The sequence below is a fragment of the Pezoporus flaviventris genome, unplaced genomic scaffold (genome assembly GCF_033815535.1).
Source record: "Pezoporus flaviventris isolate CSIRO_AGI_PZ_B2104156 unplaced genomic scaffold, CSIRO_AGI_Pfla_v1 ptg000036l, whole genome shotgun sequence".
NCBI classification, from domain to species: Eukaryota; Metazoa; Chordata; class Aves; order Psittaciformes; family Psittacidae; genus Pezoporus; species Pezoporus flaviventris.
In genome coordinates, this window is record NW_026892584.1 from 25952360 (window position 1) to 25978388 (window position 26029).

A 26029-nucleotide genomic window follows, 5' to 3' on the forward strand; every position below is an offset into this window, starting at 1 on the left:
GTCCTGTGCAGTTTCTCACTCTTGCTTGTGTAATCTCTGGACAAGGCTTCCCCCTCCTTTAAAACTGGCTGATGTGTGGGGAGACCCTGTGCACACTGCAGTCCCTGCTCCTGCGAAGGTCCTCTTCTGCTTCCTGGGTCATGGTGGGGATGATCTGCTTGGTGTGTGCTCTGGAGGCCTGGCAGGAGCCATGCTCTCCCTGGTGAGTGGCCAGGAGTTGCCTCCCAGGCTTAGAAAGCCTGCTAAGCTTTGTCTCTACATCAACCCACAGGAGAAAATGACATTCAGAGTTATCCTGTGGCATTCTTGGGCCCAAGCTATGTGGTGGGGCAGCCCTAGAAGAGCAGTGCTGAGCCAGTGGGGCATCTCTGAAGAAACCGTTTATCTTGTTGTTTTTAGGGTCGGTGGGATCTTGTCACCATCCACCCACCCCAGTGTACCCTATGAAGTCCCAGAGGAGGGGCCTGGGGGCAGTACATGACCCAGGGGGAGAGGAAGCTGCAGAGCAGTGCTGTGTGCTGCTGCAGGGAGCCCTGGCCGCCTGGGCTTTGTGTGTCAGGAAGCAATTGGACTAATTAGCTACACGTGAACTCCTCTAAGGGAGTAAGCTGGTAATTACTGCAGAATGATTAGCCATGTCTCAAAACTGCCAGAGGCTGGAGATAGCTTTCAGTGGCAATGAGGGCTGCAGTAGCAGCTGTGAATGAGCACTTGTGACCTTCCCAGAGCATTTATTTCCTTGGCTGAGCAGGGAGGGGAGGGCTTTCTGACCATGGATGTCAGATTCCCCATAACCCCATGCTACTACCCTCTCTGCCTCCTTCCCATTAAACCCCACCTCTCATGCGCAGTACCTGACTCTTAGAGTCCAGCTGTGGACCACTGCTGCCCTGCTGTTGTCCTCATGGATATTTTTGCAGAACTAATTTGCTCTGTAGATCTTCATGTCAGATCTGCCTTTTACACACTGGAGCAATGGCTCGGGCCTTTGCTCATTCCCTGCAGGCAGAGGAGCATCCTGCCTGCTGCAGCAATTCCTGCTGGCAACCCCTCATCAAATCTCCCTGCATTTCCTCCTGTCCCCGTCCCTCTTCAAGGTAGCCCAGTTTCTTTACTCTTCTGTGTTTCCAAATCCTCTTGGTTTTGTCTCATCAACAATGGGACCAAGGCACTTCCTATACCATCCTGTTAGTGAAAATATGGAAGATCAATCCTCATATGGATCCTCAAGGATTTTGCCCTCCAGCCCAACAGATCTTCTAAAATATTAATAACCTGTCAATACCTGTCCTAGCTTTCTTCAACCAGCCCCATCTGTCAGTGTGGCTCCATCCCAGTGACTTGGCCAAGGTGCAGATGCAGTGTTCCCTGCCTTTCTTCTAGTAAGCAAATGAGCTGATGTGTCATACTAATTTAGCACAGTCAACACCTGGGAAACACCAGAGTTGGAGAAAATGCTCAGATATGAAAGCACTTCAGGGAGGAAAAACTTCCATCTTTCTAGCCTAATACTGTCAAGAATTTACTGCCTGTGCCTAGACTTTGGTATATTACTTTGAGGACAGCATTTTGGTAGATACTGCATTTATTTGTGTTCATTTCTCTTTCCCTGGCTTCTGCTTTTGCCCCTCTCCCCATCCCTCCTCCATTACTTCAGTAACCACAGCGCTGGAGAAAGATGGGAGAACTTCAGCAGGATGGACACCTCCTGCCAAACCCAGATGCTTGACAGTAAAGCCCCCAGCACTTCTGCAGCTGCATGAATGTGGGCAGGGAGCCTGCCTGTGCAAGCAGGAAGCACCCCTTGTGAGCAGGCTGCAGCTTTGCCTCTGCAAGGGGCTGTGGCTTCCCAGGTAGATGAAGATGCCAGGAGTGCCACAGGAAGGACACCTAACATCCTGCCCCGGTGGTTTCCACATCATCCACCTCAGGGCTGACCCCAAGGAGGCGCAGTTTGGCTGGGAGACTGCGGGAGGATCAGTGCCCCAGGGGATCCCTTTGGCCAGGGCCAGGGACCTGCGGGGTCTTGTGTTTCTTTTCTCCTCCACCCTCTCACCTTATCCTTCTGGGAAGAGGAGAGAAATTCAGCATGGACCTATCCCAGCATCCCTCGTCATGCCCCCCCAGCCCTCATCAGTAGCCAGCAGCTGGGGTTTCAGCATGCTGTAGTGCTTGCCAAGGAGTGAATAGTGCAAGCGAAGCTGGAGGAAGCAGGCTCAGATGCATTGGTCGCTCAGATCTGCACTAAGGCACTGGTGCTTTTTTCCTCAGCAGCTTTCTTTCTGGCTGCGTCCCAGAAGGAGGCAGGATGCAAAGGCCAGCCCTGCCCTGGCACAGTCTCTGTTCACCCTGTCCTTAGCTGATTCTGAAGAGAAAGGCCTGCGGGAAGTGCTCACCTGGACATTGCGGAGGTTATGGAAGAAGCCCGAGCTGGAAGGTGACATGTTTTTCACCGCTGGGAAAAGAAACCAAAGCCCATCACACTTCAGACCATGAAGCTTTTTGCTTCTGGCTAACTGAGGAGCACCTCCAGGGCCAGGGATGCAAGGAGGGGATGTTCCGCCATTCACAGGGAGCAGGGCTTGCTTGGTCCCCAAGGTCTTGTCCTCCATACAAGACCGGCATGTGGGACACTTGGCACTTCTTGCAACCCAAAAACTGCCCAGCATGTGAGACAAGAAAGGAGTGTTTGCGCATGGGCACAGGCAGCAGGGCAGGGGATGGGCTTTCTGTTGAGTTTCTGTGTCTGTTTCTTGGTGTCACCAGCTTAGGGCAAGGGCTGGGGGAGTTGGTGGGACAACAGGGGCAGGCAGGGGCATTTGGGGAACAGTGGACAGGAGGACAATGGGATGGGGTTGCTGGGGCCAGAGGGTTGCATGACTGTGTCTGTGCCAGGCAGCACCTGCATTCACAGTGCAGGCACCTGTAGCCAGCTGGTGGGGAGCTCAGTTGTAAATTATGGGCAATGAATTACTCACGAGTGGAGGAGGGGGGTCTTGTTCTGAGATGTATAAAGGGACTCTTTATACATCTCTTGATTATGTTTTAGAAAGCTCCGCGGTGCGGACAAGGACAGCAGGTTGAGGTATACTTGCATTTAAAACATCACAATTTAACCAATCTCGCTCTACCACCAGCTCAGCGAACCACAAATCCTCCCTCTCCAGCCACCAGGAATCCTACTCCATCACCACAGGCCATCTCTGCTCTCCCTGCCTTTCACATCCCCTGCCACAGCTGCAACCTGCCAGGATCCCTGCACTCACTTCTTTCTGGGCTAGACATGTTGTCAGGCCAGGACTGGAGGCTAGCTGTCCTTCACCCAAAACATCTGAGTGCCCCCTGTGCAATCAAGACCACTATGGAGCACTGCTGTGATGCTGGTGGACCCTGAGTGGGACAGGGACCCCTCCTCTGGCAGGACAGAAGTGGTGAAGAGCCACCTCTTCCACATCCACTGGTAGGGTTTAGTTCAACATCTTGTATTTTTTAAGCCCAATCAAGGTTTTGGAGCTTCCCTGACTGCTGTGCCTTGTTGCCATTTTGCTTCCCTCCTTTCTGCTCAGGCGGCTGCAGCAGACGCTGTGAGTCTATAATAAGTTATTCAGCAGCAGTCTCCATGCTGGTCCTTGGATTTAGATTTCCACATGTTTCCCTTCAGGCTGTTTCCAACTAATTTCTCCATTTGCATAATGCCCCCTTAGAGATGCTCTGGCACAGCCCCTTCTCCCCCTGCCCCGTTTGACAAGATCATTAGAGATTCAGGCTGTTAGTGGAAAACACTTTAATTCTGTCGGCCCTTTATCCCAACAGTCTTTCCCTGTGTGTCTCCAATTAGAAACAAAGAGGTGGGCTGGGGTGCAGAGGGATGAGGTGCCCACAAGGCTGCTGCCCTCCCCCCAGCCATGGCAGCCCCTGAAGGGAAGCAGCTGGCAGAATCACAGATTCAGAGGCAAATGCAGTTTGTTATTGCTGATTCTGGTCCAGCAGCCCCAATGGTTGTGTACTTGGTGGGGAGAGACAGGGAGGGCTTTACCTGAGATGGCACTGAAGGGGGGGTGATCACACGGGCACCCACAGACATCCATCCTGTTCTGTTATCTGGGGGATGGATGCCCAGGAAGGCACATGCAGAAGAGAGCAATGAAAACCATCCCTTAGCTGCTGGGTGCGGGTGCCCCTCCCCTCTCCTCTCTAAGCTATCTCATCTCTTCTGGACTCCTCAGTCCTTCCCTGCAAATTCTGTCTCCCACTGTCTATCATGAGAAGTAAGACCTGCTTATTACCTCCTGATGTCTGTGTTCTTCTGCCCCTCTTTGAGCACATTTTATTTTATGCTTCTACTACGCAGAACATACATGATGCTCACTCTCTCTCTCTCTCCCTAATTCTTGTCTGACCATGCATGGCAAAAAGCCTACATCAACATCCTGCTTCCAACACTAGCTGCTTGCTGTGAGCTACATCGCAGTACAACTCCCTCTGAGTCGCCCAGACACCAGCTGGATTATAACTTCCTTCAGGAACTGCATAAAAACCTTCAGGTTTAAATGAGCTCAGCACTCCTGCAAAGCTCACCTCTTCACTAGCTAGCTCCATGTCCTTACAAACACGGTCTTTTCTCCTGCTTTTTTTATTAGCTCTTCCATGTTATAAAACATAATGAGAACTTTCAGACCAGATTCTGCACAGGTCTCTGATGCACTTCTCTCTTTTATGGCTCAAGTACAACAGCATCGCAGACATTAACATGCTTCTTAAAGATGAAATGTACATTTGAATGGCACCCAGCTGGAGTACATGCTGCATCTCTTGAAGAGCCAGCTGCAGCCTGCCCAGAAACCCCAGGAAGGGGGTGATGGGCACCCAGAGTCTGCCTGCAGCCCTCTGCACACCGGGGAAGGAGGCAGCAGAGTCAAGGTGGATGCTGCAGAGCAGGGGTGAGGCAGGGCCTTTTCACACCAGCCCCCTGAGGCCGTCATTGCCATCACACCCACCTCCGAAGCACCTGACTGTTGCTGACAATACACGAATTAGCAAAAGAGATGTAAGTGGGGATGCGTGGGACTTCCTTGTCAGCAGAGGCTTTTGGAAGGATGGAGATACCCCTCTCCGAGGCATGGGAAGAAGTGTTTTTGGGTCAGACCCTGTGTTTCGGGCTCCTTCCAAGTTTTCATCCTTTGGATCTCATTCTCTTGCAAACAGCATTCCCACCCTAGGCTCTGTATGTCTTGTTGGCCTTTTCTTTCCATTCCTCTTGATGTGCAAGGCCCTGATCTAGTGTCAAGAGTGTAGTCCTTCAGGCCCCCACCCCTCCCAGGTCTCTTCTTGGGTAGAAATTGCCATTTACAAGTATCTTCAGGGCCCAGCACTGTGGGACACCGGCCTTACAGGGCCTCTGACTTGCAATTATCATTATAGTCACTATTAACACGGAGAAAACCTTGCTGTCCCTGCCAGCTTATTCCAACAATGGGAGTGATGGTGTGCAGCCACCAGCCTGCCTTCCTCCTTGTTTCTGGTCTGGGATGAGCCAGTGGCTGGAATGTTCTCCTGTGGACCAGGGGTCTGTCTGCAGAGGGATGTGAAGAGCATGTCCTTTGGTCATGACCATGATGTGCCCTCCTACTTGGCTGCAGCTGAGGGGCAGGTGCCACCTTATGGCACTGAAATGAGAATGTCGTCCCCATCACAGCAGCCGGGAGACCCCCCTCCCCAGCACTGTGGCCTCCCAGAAGAAAGAGTGGTCATTCCCTGGCACCATATTTCTTCTCCTCCCTGTGTGCCCCTTTCATGGGCCAAGCCTGAGCACCAGGGGTGGATCTCCTGACTGCAGGGCTGGGAGCAGAATCCATGGCCCTGCATCAGGGGTGGTGGCCCCAGCCCAGCAGCAGCATGCAATGTCTCTCCTGCATGTCTTTCACCTGGAAAATGTGCTCCTCCTGGTCCTTGCAGCCAGGCTGGTGCCCAATTCCCTGTTGTTAGATAGTTACACCTCACAGCCTCAGGGAGAACGGGGGTCTGCTGTTCTTCTGAAAGGGGAAAGAGCTTGCATAGGGCATCCAAGCAGGGGTCCTGCTGTGCAAGCAGCCCTTGCAGGCACTGGTGCCCTGTGCTCCACAGAAAAGCTCCATCCCAGGAGGGCCGGCGGCTGGGGACAGTGCTGACGTGCAGATGGCAGCTATACGTGGCCCCCTTTGGAGAGATAAGCGATCAGCGCTACCACCACCCCGATGTACACTCCTGTGCCAATGGTTATGGAGAGCGCGGCGAGGAAGAGAGCTCGACGGGAAGCTGAACTGGCCAGGTGGAAATCTCCTTTGGAGACAGCCTTGCTGGTCTGGAAGGAGAAGAAATGCTCATTGCTCACAGTGCTACCAGGTGGCCTTTCAACCGTGTGCAGTCATTTCACTACTGAGTTAACCCCCGCTTCCCCAGCCATTGCATCCCATGAAGGCTGGTGACAGACAGCAAGATGTCCATCCACATTTCCCTCTGGATTTTGTCTCCATGGGAAACGTGGGCTTTGGCTGTTTGTTTGAAAGCCCCAGCCGTCCAGGTGCTCAATCAGAGCGGTCAGTGAGTAGCTGGACCCTCTTAAGACCAGACAAAGAGTCAATACATGGGGTGATGGGTGTGTGATACTGTCTAGATACCAATATACCTGACACAGACATATAGCAAGTGCTTCCTAGTCTCAGGGAGCTGACTCCAGAAAGCATGGCACATCAGTCTGTCTGTGCTGCAACTTGATTTTCCCTGCATGGGGTTTTCAGTTGAAGCCTGTTTGCCAGGGAAGGGTGATGGAGCCAGAAATGGAGACAGATGTGGGTGTTGCCTCTCTGGGCCAGCAACTTCCAGCTTCCCTGAGTGCCATGGGCATGCTCAGAGTTACTCCTGGTATTACCTACTATGTGTGTTTGCCATGTGGAGATCAGGGCACTCAGTGTGCACAGGCACTGAGTAAAGAGATGGTCCTTGCCTCAGTGAGTGACAAAGTGGTAGTTACAGCAACTGGAACTGTAACTACCAACAAATAGCACCAAGTACATCATCACGTGGAGAGTGCACTGTGCTACCCTGCACCACATAAAAATGTAGAATCAGCCACTCCATTTAAAGCTTCCCCTGCCTCTCACCACCTCTGTGCCAGGTACTCAAGTTATATACTTTTCCATTTCTGTTTCTATCCTCTTGATTTAACTTCTTAATGCCTTCCCCCAACTGTTCTTGGTACAGCACCATCTATGAAAACACTGAGTAAATCCCCTGGCTCTGCATGAATTATTCTGGGTCAAGAGTAATGTAAGTGAGCCCAGGCTCTGGGATAAGCCCTCAAGAAGGCAGCAGTTTCTCTGAGCTGGTGCAGTCCAAAGGCCACCACCCTCTGCAGCCTCTGCCAGCCTGGTGTTGGCTCATATAGCTTAGCCAACACATGTCAGAAACAAGTGCAATAGAGGAGCTGTGCTGTGATATGGAGACCAGACTCCCTTTCATGTCCAGGCTCCAGAGCAGCCTGACTCCCAGGGCATGGGGCTGCCTTGTACTGGGTCATGGTGTATGATTTCTGCACTATTGCAGAATGGGGGGTCAGGTGCGAAAATGACATTTTCCTGAGCCTAGCTGGGGGGTGAGAACCTGGGTCCAAGGGAATCCCAAATAACACCCAAAAGACCCAAAGGAAAAGCCTGCCAGGGCTGCTGTGGCTTGCAGGGCCCTTGCTTCAGCACTCAATGCATGCAAGCAAGCAAAAGGATCTCTTACCCCTTGTGAGAAGTAGAAGGCAGCAATCCCCAAGGGCCAGAAGCAGCACAGCATGGAGAAGAGGGCCAAGCCCAGGTGGTCACGGGGTGGAAGCATCAGGAAATGGTCCTCGCTTTCACTGTCACTGGAGGAGTCGCTCTGCAAAACCAGACAGGTTCAGCGCGTGCCCATCTCCCCATGCTGCCCTGCAGGCTGTCTCAGCCCCTCTCCTGCTCTCTCCTGGCCCCATCATATATTCTCATCTGTTTCCCACCTGCAAACTCAAGGAGCAAGTTTCACAAATATTTGAGCCTGGTTTGGTGAGAAAACATGTAGCTCAGCAAATCCAGGAGCAGAGTGGATTTTCGGCTCCCCGCCAGAGCAAATGGGGGTCTGGGGTTTCCATGGGAGACAAATAGATAGTCTTAAACTGAAATATCTTCAGCTTTGGCAGAGCTGGCTGTTTGTTAGGTTAAATAAAGTGCCTTATCCCCATTAGGGACTAGGAGATCAATACACCGCTAAGCTAATTTAGCAAGTGAGGGAACACGGTTGAATTGGAGCCTCCCTCACAGGGATGACGCGTCCCATCCCCTTAGTGAGTGCATTGCTCAGAGCAGCTGCGGTCAGCCCTCCTGTGCCCCACTGCTCCACCAGCCACAGACCAGCCTGGAAGTGATACGTCTCAGTGGGGAAGGCACACAGAAGTGCAGACACCCTTGCTGCCATCTGGAAAGGCCAAACCACTGGCACTGAAAACAGTGGAGCTGTGCTAGGTCATCAGGCATCAGCTCCAGCAGGCTCTGGGGACCTGCTCCCACCTCTCAAGGTCCTGGATGATGTTCCCAGCCTCTGCACTGCCACTCAAGCCATGATGGGGCACAGAGCATAGCATGAGGCTGCTTTGTCAGCTCTCATTCTTCCTTTGCAAGATTCAGCTGGTCTTTACATATACAGCTTTCTCTCGGCTGCTGCCATCAAGCATGTGAATTTTGCTGTTATGCAAGGGTTGTTATTTTCCCTCAGACTGAGTGCCACAGCAGCAGCAGGCTACCCTTGTCAAAAAGCTCCCATATCCCAAGGGTCCCTCAGAGATGGCCCCACCTCCCCTTTGCTCTCAGTGGGCATGCAGCCAGGCTGCCCTCAGGGAAGCTGACCTCCTTCTGACGTCTGCGGTGAGAAGTGAGCAGAAATAATAAGGAGGAAGAAGAAATTTTGGGTGCACAGGGAGAGGTGTTGATGCAGGAGATAGTAGAGTCTAGGGGGAAAGCTCTGGGGAAAGAAGGGAGAATAAATGACCAAGAATTTGGGCCAGTGGCCAGCATTAGCAAAGGAGGACTTTGGTGCCATCCCAACTGGCAAAGCTCACCTCGTACTCCTGGAGCTCCTCTTCCTCCACCTCGTAGGACACGGTTTGTATGCGGATGTCACTCTCCACCCGGCAGGACCCTTGTGCCTCATGTGCGTCAGGAGCTTCGGGTGGAGCCTCTTTACTCTCTGTAAAGGTGGTCTCGCAGCTCTCCATCTTGCTGTCCTTGGCCTTAAGAGTGGTCTCATCCTTCACGAGGATGAAACTGGGGCCGTACAAGGCTTCAACGGCCAGCTGCAGGGAGCTGGCATCCAGCAGCTGATGAGTCCTGGCACCACCAGTGTTCTGGAAGATGTAGGAATACAGTTTCCCTTGGCAGCGATGGCTGGGGTAGTCCTGGCTGTGATGCTGGTGGTAAGAATAGCTGCTGTGCAGGTGCCCATTGGCCTTGGCCAACAGTGGGTTTTGGAGCTCCCGCACGCTCTCCATGCTGCCGGTAGTGGTGGGGGAGAAATCCTGCGGGAGCAAAGAAAGTGGGAGGGGGAGTTGTTATTTCAGCATGAAATGGGAAAGGGAGCAGAAAAGCCTCTTGCCCATGCAGAGCTGATGTCAAGACGAGACTAGCGGGAACAGAAAGATTTGGCAATGCTGGAAAAAACAAGAGCCCTCCCCACGTCTCCACAGCTTGAATGCTATCTCTTCAAACTGAGCATCTCTTCATCTCTCCCCAGCTGGTAGGAAGATAAGGAGGCAGCCCTGCAACAGGATGATCTGATTCAGGCTGGATTAAGATGAGAATTTTCTGTATCTATAATGCATCCTGAGACGGCCACGTGCAGCCTGACAGGAAAAGGACCTACTGCATCTTTTCTGCTGGTTCATAATGTGTGCTGTGGCAAAGACTAACAGACAGCACAGAAGCAGATAAGAGGCTGACAGACACTTTAGTGGCATCCCTGGCTTTCTAAAGCAGAGGGTCGCATGGTGAATTACAGCCCTTCAGGCATTGCACATGCACCTAATGGCTTTCAGGTACATGGGAGGCTTTCTAGGGCTTTTCCAAGGTAAGCTGGGGCCAGGGCAACAGCAGCAAGCCATCAAGGGAAGACAGAAGGCTGCTATGAGGACATGGAGGCAGTGTTCAGTCTGGGATGGGGATCACTGGATGCCCAGCCAGCCATGCAGAGGAACAGAGGAGTGCAAAGGTTAAAGGGGAGACCTCATGGGGTTTGGTCCGCATTGAAATCATGACAATTTAAGTAAATGACCTACCGCATCAGAGCCCTGCTTGAACTAGATCCATTCCTGGTACAGCTGCAGCTGTGCAGCCCTGGCTGTGGGCCACCAGCTTCAGAAAATGCCAAGTCCAAATGGGATCCTCAGCTACAAATGTCAACCCGGGTTTCTTCCTTCCTCTGGGAAACTCCACCCCTCTCCCTTCCTCCATTTCAGAGCACTGAAACCTTGTGCTGCCTTTTTCTCTTTTCTTTCTTTCCATGAAGATTTCTGAGATGATATATTCCAACTGCTTTTCTTCAGAGGAGTGTTTCCTATTTTGGCTTCCCAACACACCTTGGCACAAAGAAGATGCGTAGTGAAATATCAGCATTCCCCAGGAGAGAGAAACAATTACTTTGCACTCTTCAGTACCTGAGCCTCGTGTTTTACAGCTGCTCTCTGGCACATTCCCAGCTCTTAGACTGTGCCAACTTATTGCCTTGCAACCCCAAATGTTCCTGTCCTCCTTAGAGACCTCCGTCACTGCCTCTTCTGCAGGATGCTGTGTAGCAGAGACATGCTTTCCCCGGCTATAGGGCTCCCTGAGGTGCACTAGGCTTTCTGGTAGAAAGCACATCACTTTGGCTTTAAATCTGTCCTTGGAAAGAAAGCATAAAAAAAGGAGTTGGAGTTGAAGGTTCCAGAGAGTGAAAATTCAAGTGGTCCCGACCCCTTGGCCAGGCTCTGCCCTATCGCACACGTTTGACTGGCATGCCCGAGTTTAAATGGTCCTGTTGATGAGCTTTATGCTCATGAAACAGCTGATGAGCTTTTTCTGGAAGCAGTTGCCACATTTTGAAAGGCTCCTCAGAAAGAGGGAGCCATTCAAAAGCACTCTGGCACTGCTGGAACTCTCCACTTCTTGGTGAGCGCTCTCCGCTTTTCCCTGCCCAGGATCATTCTCTGCTTCCTGCAGTCTCCCACCTCACTAATAAAGCCGGTAATGGCTCGTGCAGCAGATGGCCACGAAGTATTTTCAAAACATTGAAGGGAGATGCATTTTGCAGCACAGACGGTTTGATTTCCTGCACAGACCCGGGGAAGCTCGAAGCTTCATCCTGGTTTACAGGCAACAAAAGCACAAACCACTTCTGCGCTTACCTCAACGCCCAGATTAGGTTTCCAATAAAACACCTTGCTTTTTAACAAAGCAGTAGGGAGAGGCCAGTCGCTGAGGGTCATTTGAGAGCAGCAGCCCCAGCAGGAGCAGGAGTCCCACTCTAGCAAGAGAAAGCTGGCAGTTTTGGTAGGGCATCTATGCCTCATCTCAAGCAGTGTTTCTGGCAGCAAGCTCAGGGAGGGAGGGATGGGATCTTGCTGGAAGCCTCAGAGAAGCAGGAAGAGCCAGACCTCTCTGGTCCTCATACTGCCCTGGAGCTGTCCCTAGAGCAAGGCCAGGACCTCAGAGGCTGCTGCACTGCACAAAACGTCGAGAGGGCAGGGCTACAGCTAGAAGATTGTAGTCTATGTGAGTCCTGTACCTTCTGGCATCGTAAAAGATTCACCTGTAGTAAACTCTCTTTTCCTTGCTGCCTTCCACTCTTGGGAGCTGGGTGCCGTGCTCTCCATGGGAGTAGGATGGGCTGCAAATACAAGTGGAGAGTGCAGAAGGAGGTCTCACTGCACTTCTCAAATAGGCGAAGAGACCACCAAGTGCAGCCCTAGCACCCAGTCCGGGTGCTAGTATTTGTCAGCAGTGGGGAGGAGATGCTGAGGGCCAGCACAGCATCACAGCATGCCTACGGCAGCGTACTCAGCCCTGCTGGAAAGCAGCCAGGCTGAAACCTCCCTCTCTGATAACTGATGTGAAAAGTACCAGTATTGGAGGGGTTAGAGATGCTTCCCACTCCTTAGTCACCAAGATCACTGCCTCACATAGAAACTGTGCCCATATGTGGAAGCATGTATGCATATATGTGCACTGAATAATCTGGGTTTGCAGGTGGAGATGAGGCCTATCAAACCTGTAGAGATGATATTAGAAAGGGAATAACAGGGAGGGCACCGACCAGCCCAACATGCACATGCGCAGGGAAGGACAGAGCCAAACCAGCCCTGCTGTTGTCCCCAGACCCTATTTAGATAATCTGGATCCTACAGTAAATGTAGCCACACAGGGACTTAATAAAGTAAGCCTGGTAATAAAGTAAGCTTGGTAATAACCAAGCTTGGGGGAAGAGAAATGAAGCTAGCAGATGAAAGCAGGGAAGCTGCAAAAGACAAAATTGGCAGAGTGGTCATTTTCTGTCCTCATTACCAGCACAACTGGATAGTATGAGTATGTCAGCCCCACGGGGCTAGTCTGGGCAGTGCTGGCAGGAGGTAACAGAGGCAGGATGCTGTTAAGTGCGCAGGGAGGATGCACACCTACATGTATACAAGCACAGAGTGAGGCCATGGGGAGGACACATCTGGGAGGAGGCAGATTCCAGTGCCCTGATTGAGCTGGGCTATTGCTGCAGACCTACCACCAAGACTAATATGCTGGCTCTGTAATGAACTGCCTCCCCTGCTGCACTGCTGCTCCCATAACCACCCAGTGGGGCAGGGCCCTCCACCTCCCCAGGACGGCTACAGCAGTCCCCAGCAGAGTGGGAAACACACAACTGTGCTGTGTGCTCTCAAGAAGCTTGCTGGATAAAAGGAGCCAAAATAAGGCATGAAAATAAAACACAGCAAATTTACCTTTATGCTAAAGGGATCTCACCTCCTCACCACATCCCCTGGGACAGTCCTCAGAGGGACCCTTAGCACGGATGCCAGCTATGATAAGCCCAGCTAATGATGAATTGAGTAGTTGTTTCAGGAATCAATCATCACTTAATTGCCCTGTCAAGCAAACACTCTGCCTCACTTCCCGGGCTCATTAGGAGTTTCTGACTGCATTGCACGTACTCAGACTTCCAAGTGAGAAGGTTAGCTCACCCTGGCTTTCCCCTTCAGGACAGCACCCAGGGAGGTGGGTGCCCTCAGGAAGCATTGCCCCACTGTGTTGCCATGCCCTGCCTGGTCTGAGGGCAGGAGAGTATGAATAGCTGTTCCTGACCTGTCTGATGGGAAGCAAGATCAAGGCTAGGTACAGCTGCCATAGCCCCAGGACAGAGGTAAGCAAGAAAGGGCAGGAATGTGGCTAGCACCCTTCCCAAAGCCCAGATTTTACTGGAAGCTCAAAGAAGGTGCTTTGGGACTTCCAGGAAGAGGTCCAAGTCCTGCCAGGGCACAGTAGCTCTGCCTCTGGGCATCCAAGTTTGCGATTCTGCCCAAGAGGAAACCAGCTCACAAGGGCTGCTAAGGAGCAAAGGCAGAGCACCCCAGCGAGGAATAGTCGGCATCTTGGAGAGGGAATATGGGGATGAAGGAAGGGCTGTGAGAGCTTGTGGAAAACACATCTGGCAAGTCCTTTCTCAGCCATAGAAGCCAGCACAGCCGACACATACTTGCTACGATCCAGCCCTGAGTCGTGCAGGGTGAAGCACAGCTCAAGGGATAAGGAAAAGCTTCCATCAGCCCTGCAGACTGATGTAGAAAGCTGTATGGCTGTAGAAAGCGGTCATGCTCCAGCCAACAGGCAAGCCCTCCTGCGGCTGCTCACCTCCACACCGCTGCTCCTGCCTCGGGTGCAGCACCGGCATGCAGAGTGGGAGGCTGTTCACGCTAGGGTGTAATGGACCCTTCACCAGCCCTGGGAAAGGCTGTTGTGGCAGGAGCATCAGGTGTGGCAGCCATCATGCTGGAATGGACGGGGGAGTGATGCAGCGGAGGCAGCTCTCAGCATGGAGCAGGATGGGAGGGCAGTGGCGCATGACAGCCCCATGGGGCTGGCTGAGGTGGTACCCAGAGAAGCAAAGGGACATGGTAGGGACAGCAGTGAGAAGGGAGATGGTGGGAAAGACGGCACAGGGCAGGGGAAGCAAAGTGACATGTGAGCCAGGCAGGGAACTGGGCCCTGGCCACTGGGATAGAGAAGAAAGGGACTGTGGAGCTGCTGGAGGGGGAAGAGTTGGTGAAGACCAGGAGGGAAGGAAGAAGGTGACACGGGGTGCATGGACAATGGACTAGAGGGATGATAATTGAGGCACTCGTAATGTAGAGCATCTAGTTCACAACTTAAATGCAGATGGTTTGATAGAGCTAGAAAGGAGTGAATAAAGCGCTGCTTCTGATCTCCTGACATGTAGAAAGTCAGTGCCTCGCCAATGGCCTCCTGGTTCCAACAGAGACTAAATTGCTTTGAGAAATGGGATGCGATGGGCTGCTTTTCAAGGTTCGCAAGTCAAATTGAGCAATTTCCAGGTGGAAATCGAGTCCTTATTCCCTCTGATAAAAATGTTTCTCTGCAGCAGTGTTTCGACCCAGCCGTGCTCAAATCTGAGGCATTCCTCCTAACGGTAAGGAACAGCAAATCCATCCCAAAGGCTAGCAGGAAAGAGCTGTGCTGCTTCTGGAGGAGCCATTCCAGGGGCTCAGCAGGGCTGCGGGCTCCCCGCCGCCCCGTCCCCAGCCCTGGTGCTAGCAAGCTAACACGCTGCCCGTGAGCATCAGCGGTGGAGCAACGTGAGCTCCATCGCCTCCGAACACTGGAAAGACGTGCTCGAAACGCTCAGCTCCAACCAGGAGTGCCTGCACATGGGCTGCCTGCCGCCGTGGCACCAGGGGCTGGGGGGCTGGCACCATGCCCCTCTGCCACCGTGTTCCCCATCCCAGCCCTGGCACCCCCATCCCAGAACGCATCCGGCGGGGCTCGGCACTCGGAGCGGTGGCCGCTAGATGTCCCAGGCACTCCACGCACCGCCGCTGCCGCTCCGGTCGCCGCGCCTCGCCGCACCGACCGCGGTCCCGGCCAGCCCCGGCCTCCGCTCGCCGCCCAGGGCCGAGAGCCCGCAGCACCGTGGGGTCCCCGCACACAGCGCCTGGGGCAGCGCCCGTCTGAGCAGACCCTTGGCCACGGCTACACCGCATCACACCCCACGGCTGGCGTTCGCTTGGCTGGTGTGAGCACAGCGCCTGCCTGGAGTCGGAGCTCATAAGCAGGGATGCGGCCACGGGACGTACCCCGCTGGAATGTACTCCTCACGCAAGGGAGAGCGGGAAAGGCTTCACCGGGCTGTCAAGGAGGAAGCGTAACGAGCAATGGCAATAAAACACATGGTTGTGTGGGTGGCTAGGTGTATAATTAGCAGCTTTGGACTCTCTCAGCATCCTTTTTTTAGCTGGAGATGCAAGCAAGTAAATAAGGTGGCTGTCAGAGGTTCTGCAGGCTGTCCTGGGTGCGGGGGTCCTGGGAAGGTGGGAGCTGGGAGGAGAGTAGGTGACAAGAGAGGCTGCTCCTGGGGCTGCCCCGGTGCCGGAGGAGTGACCTGGACAGCAGTGTTATGACGGGTCCAAGACAGGATCAGACATGGACAACAGCCACGCTGGCGCAGTCCTCTCAGCCTCGGGGTTCTCCTGCTGGATTTGCATCCTAACAGCCCTCAGCCCTGCAGCGCTGTCAACAACAGAGTCCCGGTGAGGGGCTTTAAAGGGGCACATAATGCCAACCAAAACTAGTTGATAGCTGTCATTGGAGGCTCCTTCACAATCCTGTTTGGGAACCCGGCAGGGGTGCTAAGAGGCGGTGGAGGTCAGAGCGATGCCTCTCAGGTGGGAAGGCTGCAGGGGCTGTTACTTGATGTCTCCAGCCCTTTCGAGGCATCAGCCAGCAAGGACAGCCTGGGAAGCCTGTGGGCTCTGACTGCTCATCTCAGGCAAAAAATGCCAGCTCAGGGTGAGGGGAGAGTGAATTCCCTGCCTTCTGCAGCATCCACACCACTGGCCCGTTGAAACATGAGCTCAGGCTTGGTTCAGGCTTCAACCTCCTCCTCCTCAGCTCTGGACCACATTAAGGAAATGCCTAAGACTGCTGTCTGGAGAGAAGAGCATTGTCACCCTACCCTCAATGTAGAAAACCTACTTAGAATGGCCATGGGCTCCAGGAAGCACAAATGCTTCCAACACAGATGCAGCCCTGTTCCTTGCCAAGACCAGGCTCCCTGCCTAGTGTACCTGAAGAGACACCAAGCATCCCACAGGAGATCTCATAGAGGTCTCACAAGATGTATTTATTACCAGGCTGTTCTCACTGCTGCTGGAAGATGCACAGAAGCTCGTGCCTGCGGATTGTAATTTTTGCTCATGGGTGATTTTCTTATGCTAATGGTTGCAGTCTTCAGTTTCACATCAGGTTTTATCTGTTGCTATTTATACCTATTATTGAACTGAACATGGTGGGTATCCTAGATGGCTCCACGCTCTTCTCCCAGCTTGCCCTGCTTCACTCATACCCTTTACTCCAGTCCCATCATCTCCACTTCAAGGCTCGTCTCCTGCCCATGGAGTCCCACAGACCATTGCCACTTCATGGCTGCTGCTGCCACGGGACCCTGCATCCCATCCTCCCCACTGCTCCTTCCCCACAGACCACTCTGGGATGCCTGGTCTGGTGGCACATGGTGAGCATTACCCTCAGGGAGCAGCAATGCCCTGTGCTGGGACAGACCTGTGCTCCTCAGCCTTCCGCTCCTCAGCCTTCCAGCCCAGCCTGCCACAGGGATGCTCTCCCTGCCACTGCCTATCAGCATGGAAGTGATCTGTTAGATGGGACCTGGCTGTCTTCTAGGTGAGAGACCCACACCGGCCAACACCAAGATGAGGCAGGGATGTAGCATTCAGTTGTCAGCAGGCGCTGGGGGGACAGTTGTCCTCCCTTTGCAGCTGCAGATTCCTGGTAGAGCTGCTTAGCCGCAGCACTTAACTCCAACCTCACATCTCTCTGCAAATCCCCCTACTATCAATCGAAGCTGGCAATGTAAAGTGGCTCTTAAGGGCTGTTCATTTGTCTCTGTTTAAAACATATCCATACTCCAGTGATTCATAACCACCCTGAAGGCTAGTGCATGCCAGCACCCTCCTTTCCCCACCGTCCTGTTTATTTTATCCACCATCTGCCTGCCTTCAGCTCAGGGCTATATCCACTTTGATTGCTGTGGCCTGATTCTCCTGGGGATACACAAAGCATCTCTACAGTTCAGATGTTTAATTCATTTTCCAGTGATCTGCTCTGTCTTTAAAAATGAACTTATGCTGTGGAGATGACACCTTTCTAACTTACTTTTCTAGACCCTAAGTTTCCAAACACAGCCTGTAGTTATCAGCAGTAAGCTGATCTCCCGGATCAGCGAATAAGTGAATCTCTCTCTCCCCATTCTGGCCAACGTCTGCAGTCAAACTTCAACGTGTTAAATTATTATCCGGGTCAATAGGTGCAATCCAAAACAAATGCTGAACCTCTCTTTCATGTTTGCTGTTGCCACAGAAATGGAATCCTTGGGTGGACATGCACGCTCTGTGTTTAAGGACAGGCAGCTTACACTGGCCAGAGACATAGGAGAGATTTATTCCTCTTATGGAGGAAGAAGAAACTGGGGTTGTTTAGTCTGGAGAAGAGAAGGCTCAGGGGAGACCTTATTGCTCTCTACAACTGCCTGAAAGGATGATGGAGAAAGGAGGTGGCTGATCTCCCAAGTAATAAGTAATAAAAAAAGAGGTAAAGGCCTCAAATTGCATCAGGGGAGGTTTAGATTGGATATTAGGAATTTTCTTTTTCACCAAATGGACTTCCCAGGGAAGTGGTGGAATCACCATCCCTGAAAGTGTAGATGCCCTTAGTGACATGGTTTAGTGGTGGACTTGACAGTCCTGGGGTAACAGTTGGACTGGATGATCTTAAAGGTCTTTTCCAACCTAGTTGATTCTATGATTCTGTCTTCAGGACTATGGTAAGAAGAAAAGCAGCAGCTGCCCCCAGCCATCCCATGGTTCTTGTCCATCCCACAGTCCCAGGGGGCCAGAACCATGCAGAGGATGATGCTAAATGATCTTCCATATGGTATGGAAAGAGATACTACAAAATGATGCCACATTTTCTTTTCCACGGCCCTGTCAAGTCTTGACCATGCCCTGCTGAGGGGCCCTCTCAGCCGGTCCTGCCTGTGCTATGTAGACGCTTTCCCTCTCATCCTGGCCTGTTTCTTTTCCTTGACCATGTCACCACTGGACTTAGATCAGCCTTTCCTGAGAAAGAGCTCAGGCTGCTGCTTGCACCTGTCTGGAATCACAGTGTTGCAGGAGGTGGCCCTGCTCTGCGTGAGCAGTACTGGTGGCCCCACAAGGGCTGAGCAAAGACACCCTGCTCATGGGTCTTCCCTGCCAGCATGTCCCTCCATCTTGCTCCTTGGAGGCCCCAGGAGCTGGGAGGATGTGCGCAGAAACCTCTGCCCAGCTCAGGAGCAGCACCTGTGTGGCTGCTGCAAGGGGCATTGCATCTCCGAGCCATGCCCTGGCCAATTTTTCACACCAACAGCTGAGCTTCCAGAGAGAGATGGGAACAAATCCTGTGACCAGCTCTGGTTTTCAAAGGATACCCGAAGTGTTTGACTCGAAAAGGAAGCTGGTTCAAGTGATACACCTGAAAAATGCTGGGTCTCACTGGAGCCTTCTGTTCCAGGCTGAGCAAAGCCTTTGGGCTGGTTTGCTGCCTTTTTCACTTGACAAAGAAGTAGCAACAGAAAGACAATTTTGAGGAAATCTATAATGGATTTTTTTTTTTTTTTTTTTCCCTCTCTAATGCTGTGGTTTGGCCCTTAAGCCACAAAAGTCAATCACTTGCCTGTCTGTAATTCTGCACATAGACAAATACTGGCTGGAGACCTTGCCTGAGATTACCCCCTGAAAGCAGCATCAGAGCAGCATCCTGCAACTGGTGCCTGGCGGTCCCAGGCTCAGGGAGAGGGATTTAGAAAGTAGGCAGAAAAGGGACAAAATCTTCTTGATTCAGAGACCATGCTTGCAGAACAGCTGGAAACCAATTCCAAGCACAGATATTAAATGTGAGAGAGGGTGATGAAGGGTCAAGAGAGACTTGGGGAAGGGACGTAGTCTATCAGTGCCTGGGGTCTAATGCAGATGGGGCAGCACTAGGGGCACTCGGGGGCAGGAAGGGCAGAGCTTCAGACTGCCTGTTAAGGTCAAAGATGCTCCTGAGAACATCCCATCCCACACAGAGCAGCTGGGAAGGGGGCAGCCAAACCAGGAGGGCCTGAAGTGCCCAAGCCTGTGCCAGGGGCCATTCCCCACAGCCCACAGGCTGCTCTGCCACAGGCTACCAGGGCAGCCAGGGCTGGCCCCTTTGGGGCTTGCTCCAACAAGCTTGCAGGTGGCAGAGGGTGGATGTTAATGGGCAAGTTTTTGCCAAGCACTTGGTCACCCCTCTACAAGAGCTGGTGACATCTGCAGGCGGGGCTGAGGGCATGGAGGGGTTGGGTACCACACGAAAGCAGCGATCTGCTGTACAAATTCACCATGCAGGAGCTGCAGCAAATTACTCATTCTTTAATACTAGTGTTTATTACCTGCCTGTGATGGTGGCTCAGGGAGCTGAAGTGAAGTGGTTCAGCTCCCCAGATCTTTAGCTCTGCCAGCCATTTTCATGACACAAAAAACTTTTGCCAGAGAAATGCAGTCACTACATTTTGGCTTCGGTAATTCCTCCTCCTGACAGCCTACAAAGTAACCACCTATTATCCCCCAGAGACCAAGGCTTTTTTTGTCTTGTGTGTTGCAGGCAGGCTCAGACCCCGCTCCGCTGGTTATCCTTGGTACTTACACAGTGCTACTACCTTCCTCCTGGTAAAAAGGTTTCTACTGATGGCAGACCCTGAGGTCATGAAAAGGGTATGTTTTTCTCAGAAGCAAAGCAGGCAGCCCAGAGAAGAGGGTCTGGGGAGAGCACCATAGCTTTTGTGAAACCCACAGTGGCTTCAGAGAAGGAATTATAAACAGGCACTGGGCAGAGATGGAAAGTGTTTCCCTTCCAAACTCCTGAACGTGCAGCTCTTCCTGCAGGTACAAGCTGGGAGGGTGTCTCCAGAGCTATAGGAGATGGTGCTGTTCAGGGGAGTTTCATTGGCACAATTCACGCACTGGCATAGCCCTCTTGACCTAGGTCCCCACACCGGTCTCATGCTTGGGTGCATCCCATGGATGCACATTTAGGGTGGTTGGCAGTGGGCTGGCTGCTGCTGGCCTCTGAAGCTCCTCAGCAGAAGGAAAGCAACCCCAAACTTCAGTCAGTGGCTGAGCTGCCTCCCGGGAGGGAGCCGCGATGGCTGTGTGGGTCCAAAATGCCATTGCAGTTGCTCTGACATACCTGGCATCCAAAACTTTTGCTTAAATCCTTTCATTTCGCCCACCCCAGAGCCTCCGATCAGGTAATTCAATCCTGGTTTCTCCAGGTCGCAGCCTTTCATCCTTACAGCCCCCAACATATTTTCTGACCCCCCCCCGAGGCCAATCCGAGCTTGAAGCAGATCTGTCTTTCTCTGGGGACCTGCTGCCCCCCCACGGGGTCTGCCTGGGGACCGGATCCCCCGGAAAGCCACCCGCCCTCCTCCGAGGGGGTGCCTCCATCCCGGAGCGGTGCGCGGGTCCTTACCTGCGTGTCGAGGAGGGGCTCACCCGCCAAGTTGGCGGCCCGGCGGCAGGAGCGCAGCAGCAGCGGCAGGCATGACGGCGGCGGCAGCGCCTGTGCTGCGGGGCCCGGGCGGGCGGGCGGCCCTGCGGCGGGGCCGGCCGTGGGCAGCGGGAGCGGCGAGGAGCGGCGCGGCGGAGCCCCGCCGGTGCCTGGGTGTGCGGCAGCGCACCAGGCAGCACACGGGATGTGTGCGGCAGCAGCGAAGCCCTCTAGCTGCAGCACAGCCGTACTCGGCGTTCGTGCCCAGAGACCCCGCGCTCGCTGGCTGGGTGCGGAATCACCAGCTCCCGAGGCTCGCTAGCCGGAGCGACCTGTGCGTTAGCACCGCTCCTCTTCTCCCGACGTGATTTCTTCTCCTGCTGGTTTAGATAACGGGGGTGAAACTCCTGCCTCCCTCTCCTGCTCGCTGCAGTTCCCAGGGCACAGCCCTTGCTACAACCCCAGCAAGGGAAAGACACAGTGCCAGCAAGCAGAGTTCAAAGGAAAAGGCTAAATGAGATTTCCCGCTGCCGGTGCAGCGGGGTCAGGCAGCCCGGCCGGGGGCTGCATCCCAGGGACAGGCAGCTCATTTGCTGGCTCAGTCGGGTATTTTTCTGCTAGGGTGGGATGTTGATTTGCCTCTTCACACCTGAGCATCACTCCAGTTGGAGGAGTTAATCCACATTTACACCAGCACAGTGGGAGTCAACACTGCAGCTCCCGCATCATTCCTGCGCGCCCCCCGCCCGTGCAGGTAATGCCCCAGGGAGCCTGTGCTGCTCCCCCAGGCTCCAGCAGCTCCCCGACCCCTGCACTGTCTTCCCGCTTGCTCTAACCTCCCCGAGTACTTCCCCAGAGGCTCACCCCAGCACCAGGACAACTGACAGCAGATACACTTGCAGCTGAAGCCTGGTCCAGTGGGGGGGGAACCTGCTCAGCATGGTCAGAGAGCTGTCTGCCTTCCCCCATCCCCAGTGCTGCTGTGCCAAGAGGACACTGCACCAGGCAGACACAGATGTGCCTCACAGCCACCCATATCCACTGCCCTCAGCACCCTGAAGTCACTCCTCAGAGCCCACACCAGGGCCACCTCGGGAAAACGCTGAGGCTTCACAGCAAAACCTTCCTTTCTGTATGTCCAGGCTTGTCTCTAAAACCTCCCAGCTTATTCCAGGTGATGAATAGAAGGGTGATGGGTTATGTGCCAGGGCAGGCAGGCCCCAAGATCCCATTCCCAGAGGGTCTGGGGCTCTTGCTAGGGGATGAGATACTGGGGCAGCCTGCCCTCTGCTCCAGCTCCCAAAGAGGTGTGCATCCTTTCAGGAACAGCAGCAAGATCCTTTTGCAAAACCAAAGAAGCTGGTTCATGTGGGCTAAGGATGGGATCAAAGTGTCTGCATTCCCCAAAGAACCAGTGATGGGTGGCCAGCTTTCCCTCCATGTGGGTGACCCACATTTCCCACTGTTGGCATTTCCCAGCACGTCTGGGAAGAATGTGATCCCAAAATGCCAGCCACAGGCTGGAGGCTTCAGCCAGAAGGCTGTTTTCCAGGATGTCAGCCAGAGGGCAGAGCTGCTGCTATGGAAAGAGCGATCCCAAGGGAAAAGATGTCCCTCTTGGCCAAACCCAGCCAGCACAGATTGAGAGGGTCTAAGAAGAGAATAGTCCCCATGTCCCTAGGGAGTGGGACAGACAGGAAAGGGCTTGGGACAGCAAAGGAGGTTTGGCATCTCCATCATCTGAAATCTGTCAGTCCAGGCTAGAGGCATCCTCTGGAGATATCCTCGGCAAGTGACACTGCCTTGGGGCGGACAGGTGGAGCAGATGACTTATAGGGGCCCCTTCTGCATGCATGTCTCTTCTTAGAGACAAAGAGGGCCTTATCGTGCATGGGCAGCCTTTTGGCAAGGCTGAAGCGGCTGTGGAGGTGAAGGGAAGCAAGACGTGGGCTTGAAAACCCTTTTCCCTATGCCATGGGGAAGTCTGAAAGAAAAGCTTGGTCTCCAGATGAAACAGCTTCATCCATGGCTTGCAGAAGCCCAGACAGCCACCTTGGCTTTATGCCATGGCACTTGGCAGAAGGTGAGGGAGCAAGCAGGGAGGATGGTGGATGGAGGTGTGCCATGGTAAGTGTGATGTGCATGGTCACATGTGCCGCCCCTGCCCCTGCACCATCCCCACTGGCTGTGTTCATCAGCCTGGGGTGGCTGCTCCATCCTTTACCGGGGCTGCACATAATGCTGAGTTAACATGCAGGCTCTGCAGCTGATCGGCGGGGCAGGGATTAGCCCTCACCAGCTTTTACAGACACACTGCTTAGCAGCACTATTTCTCCTGCTGTAACAATGATAAAGCGACATTAGTATGCCAAATCAAAGTCTCTCCAGACTCAGGTGGCTCTGAGAGAAACGTATGCATGCACAGATACTATACGTTCATGCCAGTGCTGATGGAGGTATGGCAAAAACCAGACGAAGCGATGTGGTCTGTGGCTTTGCTTTTATAACTGCAGCCATTCAGTCCAGATCAGAGAGGGGCAGTGCCCCTGGGAGGTGACATGAGACAGAAGGGTGGTGTAACCTAGAAGAGTCAATCAGAGATGAACCACCACCCCCCCAGGGTACTGCGGATAGCTGTCAGCTGGAAACTTTGCTGCCCGGAGAAGGAACAGGACTGACTCTGAAGGGAGTGCAGGAAAATGCAGGGAGCCTCCCACTACACTGAACATTCCTGTTGTATTTATGCATCCACTGGGATGAATGAAAAGAAAATGGATAAGGAAAAGGTCCTTTGCTCTCAGCTGCAAAGGGATACCTCTGGCAAGAGCCCATCCAGCAGAAGAAAATGAAATTAGATGTTAGCTGATGCACTATCATGCTGGACTTTCATTACCAAGTCAATGATGCCCCTCCAAAATGTAAGTAGGAAAAATGTTGCCGTAGACATAAAATACACCAGAAGAAAGCTGTGCTTGTATTTCACACAGGAAGACGGGGTTTTCTTTTTGGTTATGTTCTCTCAAACATTAAAACGTCCCTGCCAATATGTCCTGAGCTTCACATTCTTCATTTAACTACAGACATAGCAACAGATAAATACGCAATGACAAATTTGTAACATTACTTCATTGATGGCCAGAAAACGCAGATTACTCAAGACCAAAAGCCTGAACTCCTGCCAAACAGTTGCAAGTGGAGAGCTGAGAGGAAAGATTTTGTGCCAGAAAGGGACAGAAACTACTAAAACCCTTATAACTGTAAGGTCCCTGCAAAGGTGAGGACCCCGCTGCAGAGCATCCTCAAAGAAGCACAAACACAGAGCAGAGACACAGTTAAAGGGAAACAAATTCTTGAGATAACTGGACATTGCTGCTCAGGTGGCTGCATCACTGGGACCAAAGGACATCAGGCACTAGGTGCCCCTTGTGCTGGCAAAAGAAGTGGGGGGATTTGAAGTACTGTTTTATGATGATTGGGGGAAGCACTGAACAGATTAAGGTTATATTTTGCAGCTGTTAAAAATGATCAGATCAGTGGAATCTAGAGGTGAGAGAGAAGCTTCAGAGGGATCAGCCAAAACTAATTAATTGGGCAGTGTGATGGGAGAAGAAATTAAGCGTGGACAAAGAGAAGGTAAAGCATATTGGAAGGAATAACTTCAACGCTTCATAATCACTAGTGGTTTCTAAATTAACTAGAAGCATGAAGGGGGAAAAAAAAAGATGTGGGTGTATCTGTGGACAATAGAGTGAAAACCATCTGGTTAATGCACAGTGGTGAGGAAAAAAACCCCAACGTGCTGTCAGACTGCTTTCATGGAGGGATACAGAGAATAACAAAAATATTACAGTACCATGTTGGCAGTGACTCAGCTGGTATGGACAAGTTGAGGGTTTTCACTTAGGAGACAGATTCGGAACATTTATTGTGAAAAATACAGTAAAAGAAATAATTAAAGACTTCTGTAAGAGTGAAAGCACCAAGCTCTGCAGCCAGAATGAAGTTCTTAAGTGTTCATGAGGAAATCTGGCTGTTTAAGAGGCAGCAGTAAGCAAGGAGTGAGCTGCAGGTCCCTTACAGAACAGAGCACCCAGCACCAGATTTTGTCATGTCTTTAATACTATTAGCACCTGATGACACGAAAGTCTGCAACTTCCCATGTAGTTAAAGGTCCTGAGAAGCCCGTGTCTGCAATATGTGTGAATTGCATCCTTATGAGATCAGTGTCATTTTTCTCCCTCTCAGTAACACTGGCTTCTGAGGAGGCTGAGCCCTAAAGCGCTTCAGTGCAGAAAAATCCAAGGGGAAGTCCCTTCTTACCTTCCCCTGGTCCCTCATGGCCCTGAGGGTGCCTTGTGCAGCGATGTCAAAGCAGGGCTTGCTTCTTCCTGCCCCTTGTCAGCAGTGCTGGAGCAGCGTTCAGGCTGCCTGCTTTTTTCTTCAGCAGATGATGGATGGGGAAGGCACGTGCCTTTGGAAAGCTGTCCAGAGCACCTGAATTCTGGGTTAATTAAGATCTCAGTTGACATGCTGTGAATAGCCATTCAGTGGAACCTTTTCCTGGGTTCAGACAGAGAGCCTTGTTGGATGCCTAAGTAATGTGGCAGCATTTCCAGCTCCTCACAGTGCAGGAACTCCCATCCTCCAGGACAGTCACTAGGATGCCTGTTCCACTTGGACAACTGGATGTGGAGATCATCATGGAAAAGGGCAAGTCTTCATGAGGCAAAGAGATGTTCTTGAATACCAAATGTTCCTTTCAATGCTTATGCTCTTGGACAGGATCCAGCCAAGGTGTAGGCTGGGAGAGCAGGGGCACAATGAGGAAGGTACAAGGATGTGAAGGGGAGCAAGGAGGGGGAAGGAGGTGGTATATATGGTTGCATGCATGTCACACTGGGGATGTGTTCAGGCAAATAGCAGACATCTGGAGAATGAGCAGGATAGGGAAGGGAACCCTATGTGCTGTCTAGCTCCTTTGCATCGCTCTTGCAAGGCAAAGCAGCTCTAAACCCAGAATAGCTGGTCCATATGCTTTGGCTGCTTTTGCCTGCAGCCAGAACCTTGTGGTAAATCTGGCCATGAAAGATAACAGTCTTAAAAAGTAAAGCAGAGCTGGTGGGACTACGTGTCTGCCATGGATGACCCTGGTA

The 26029-nt window shown here is 52.6% G+C and overlaps 1 protein-coding gene across 1 annotated transcript; it reads right to left on the bottom strand.

The window, feature by feature from the left end:
- Positions 1–4297: 4297 nt before the first annotated feature.
- On the bottom strand, positions 4298–21177 carry SYNDIG1L (synapse differentiation inducing 1 like). The gene is made up of 4 exons (XM_061463584.1): positions 20859–21177; positions 9113–9568; positions 7765–7902; positions 4298–6340 (listed from the first exon to the last, which is right to left on the bottom strand). The coding sequence occupies exons 2-4, from the start codon at positions 9539–9541 to the stop codon at positions 6182–6184; spliced, it is 726 nt and encodes a 241-aa protein (XP_061319568.1). The 5' UTR covers positions 9542–9568; positions 20859–21177; the 3' UTR covers positions 4298–6181.
- Between the last annotated feature and the right edge of the window lie 4852 nt (positions 21178–26029).

Bases quoted from the DNA above. Each gene is read 5' to 3' on its own strand.
- SYNDIG1L (XM_061463584.1), bottom strand. From the start codon at position 9,541: ATGGAGAGCGTGCGGGAGCTCCAAAACCCACTGTTGGCCAAGGCCAAT. The intron at 7,903-9,112 runs GTGAGCTTTGCC...CTGGTTTTGCAG, and splicing joins AGGAGCTCCAGGAGTACGAG to AGCGACTCCTCCAGTGACAG. The intron at 6,341-7,764 runs GTAAGAGATCCT...TTCTCCTTCCAG, and splicing joins CCTTCTACTTCTCACAAGGG to ACCAGCAAGGCTGTCTCCAA.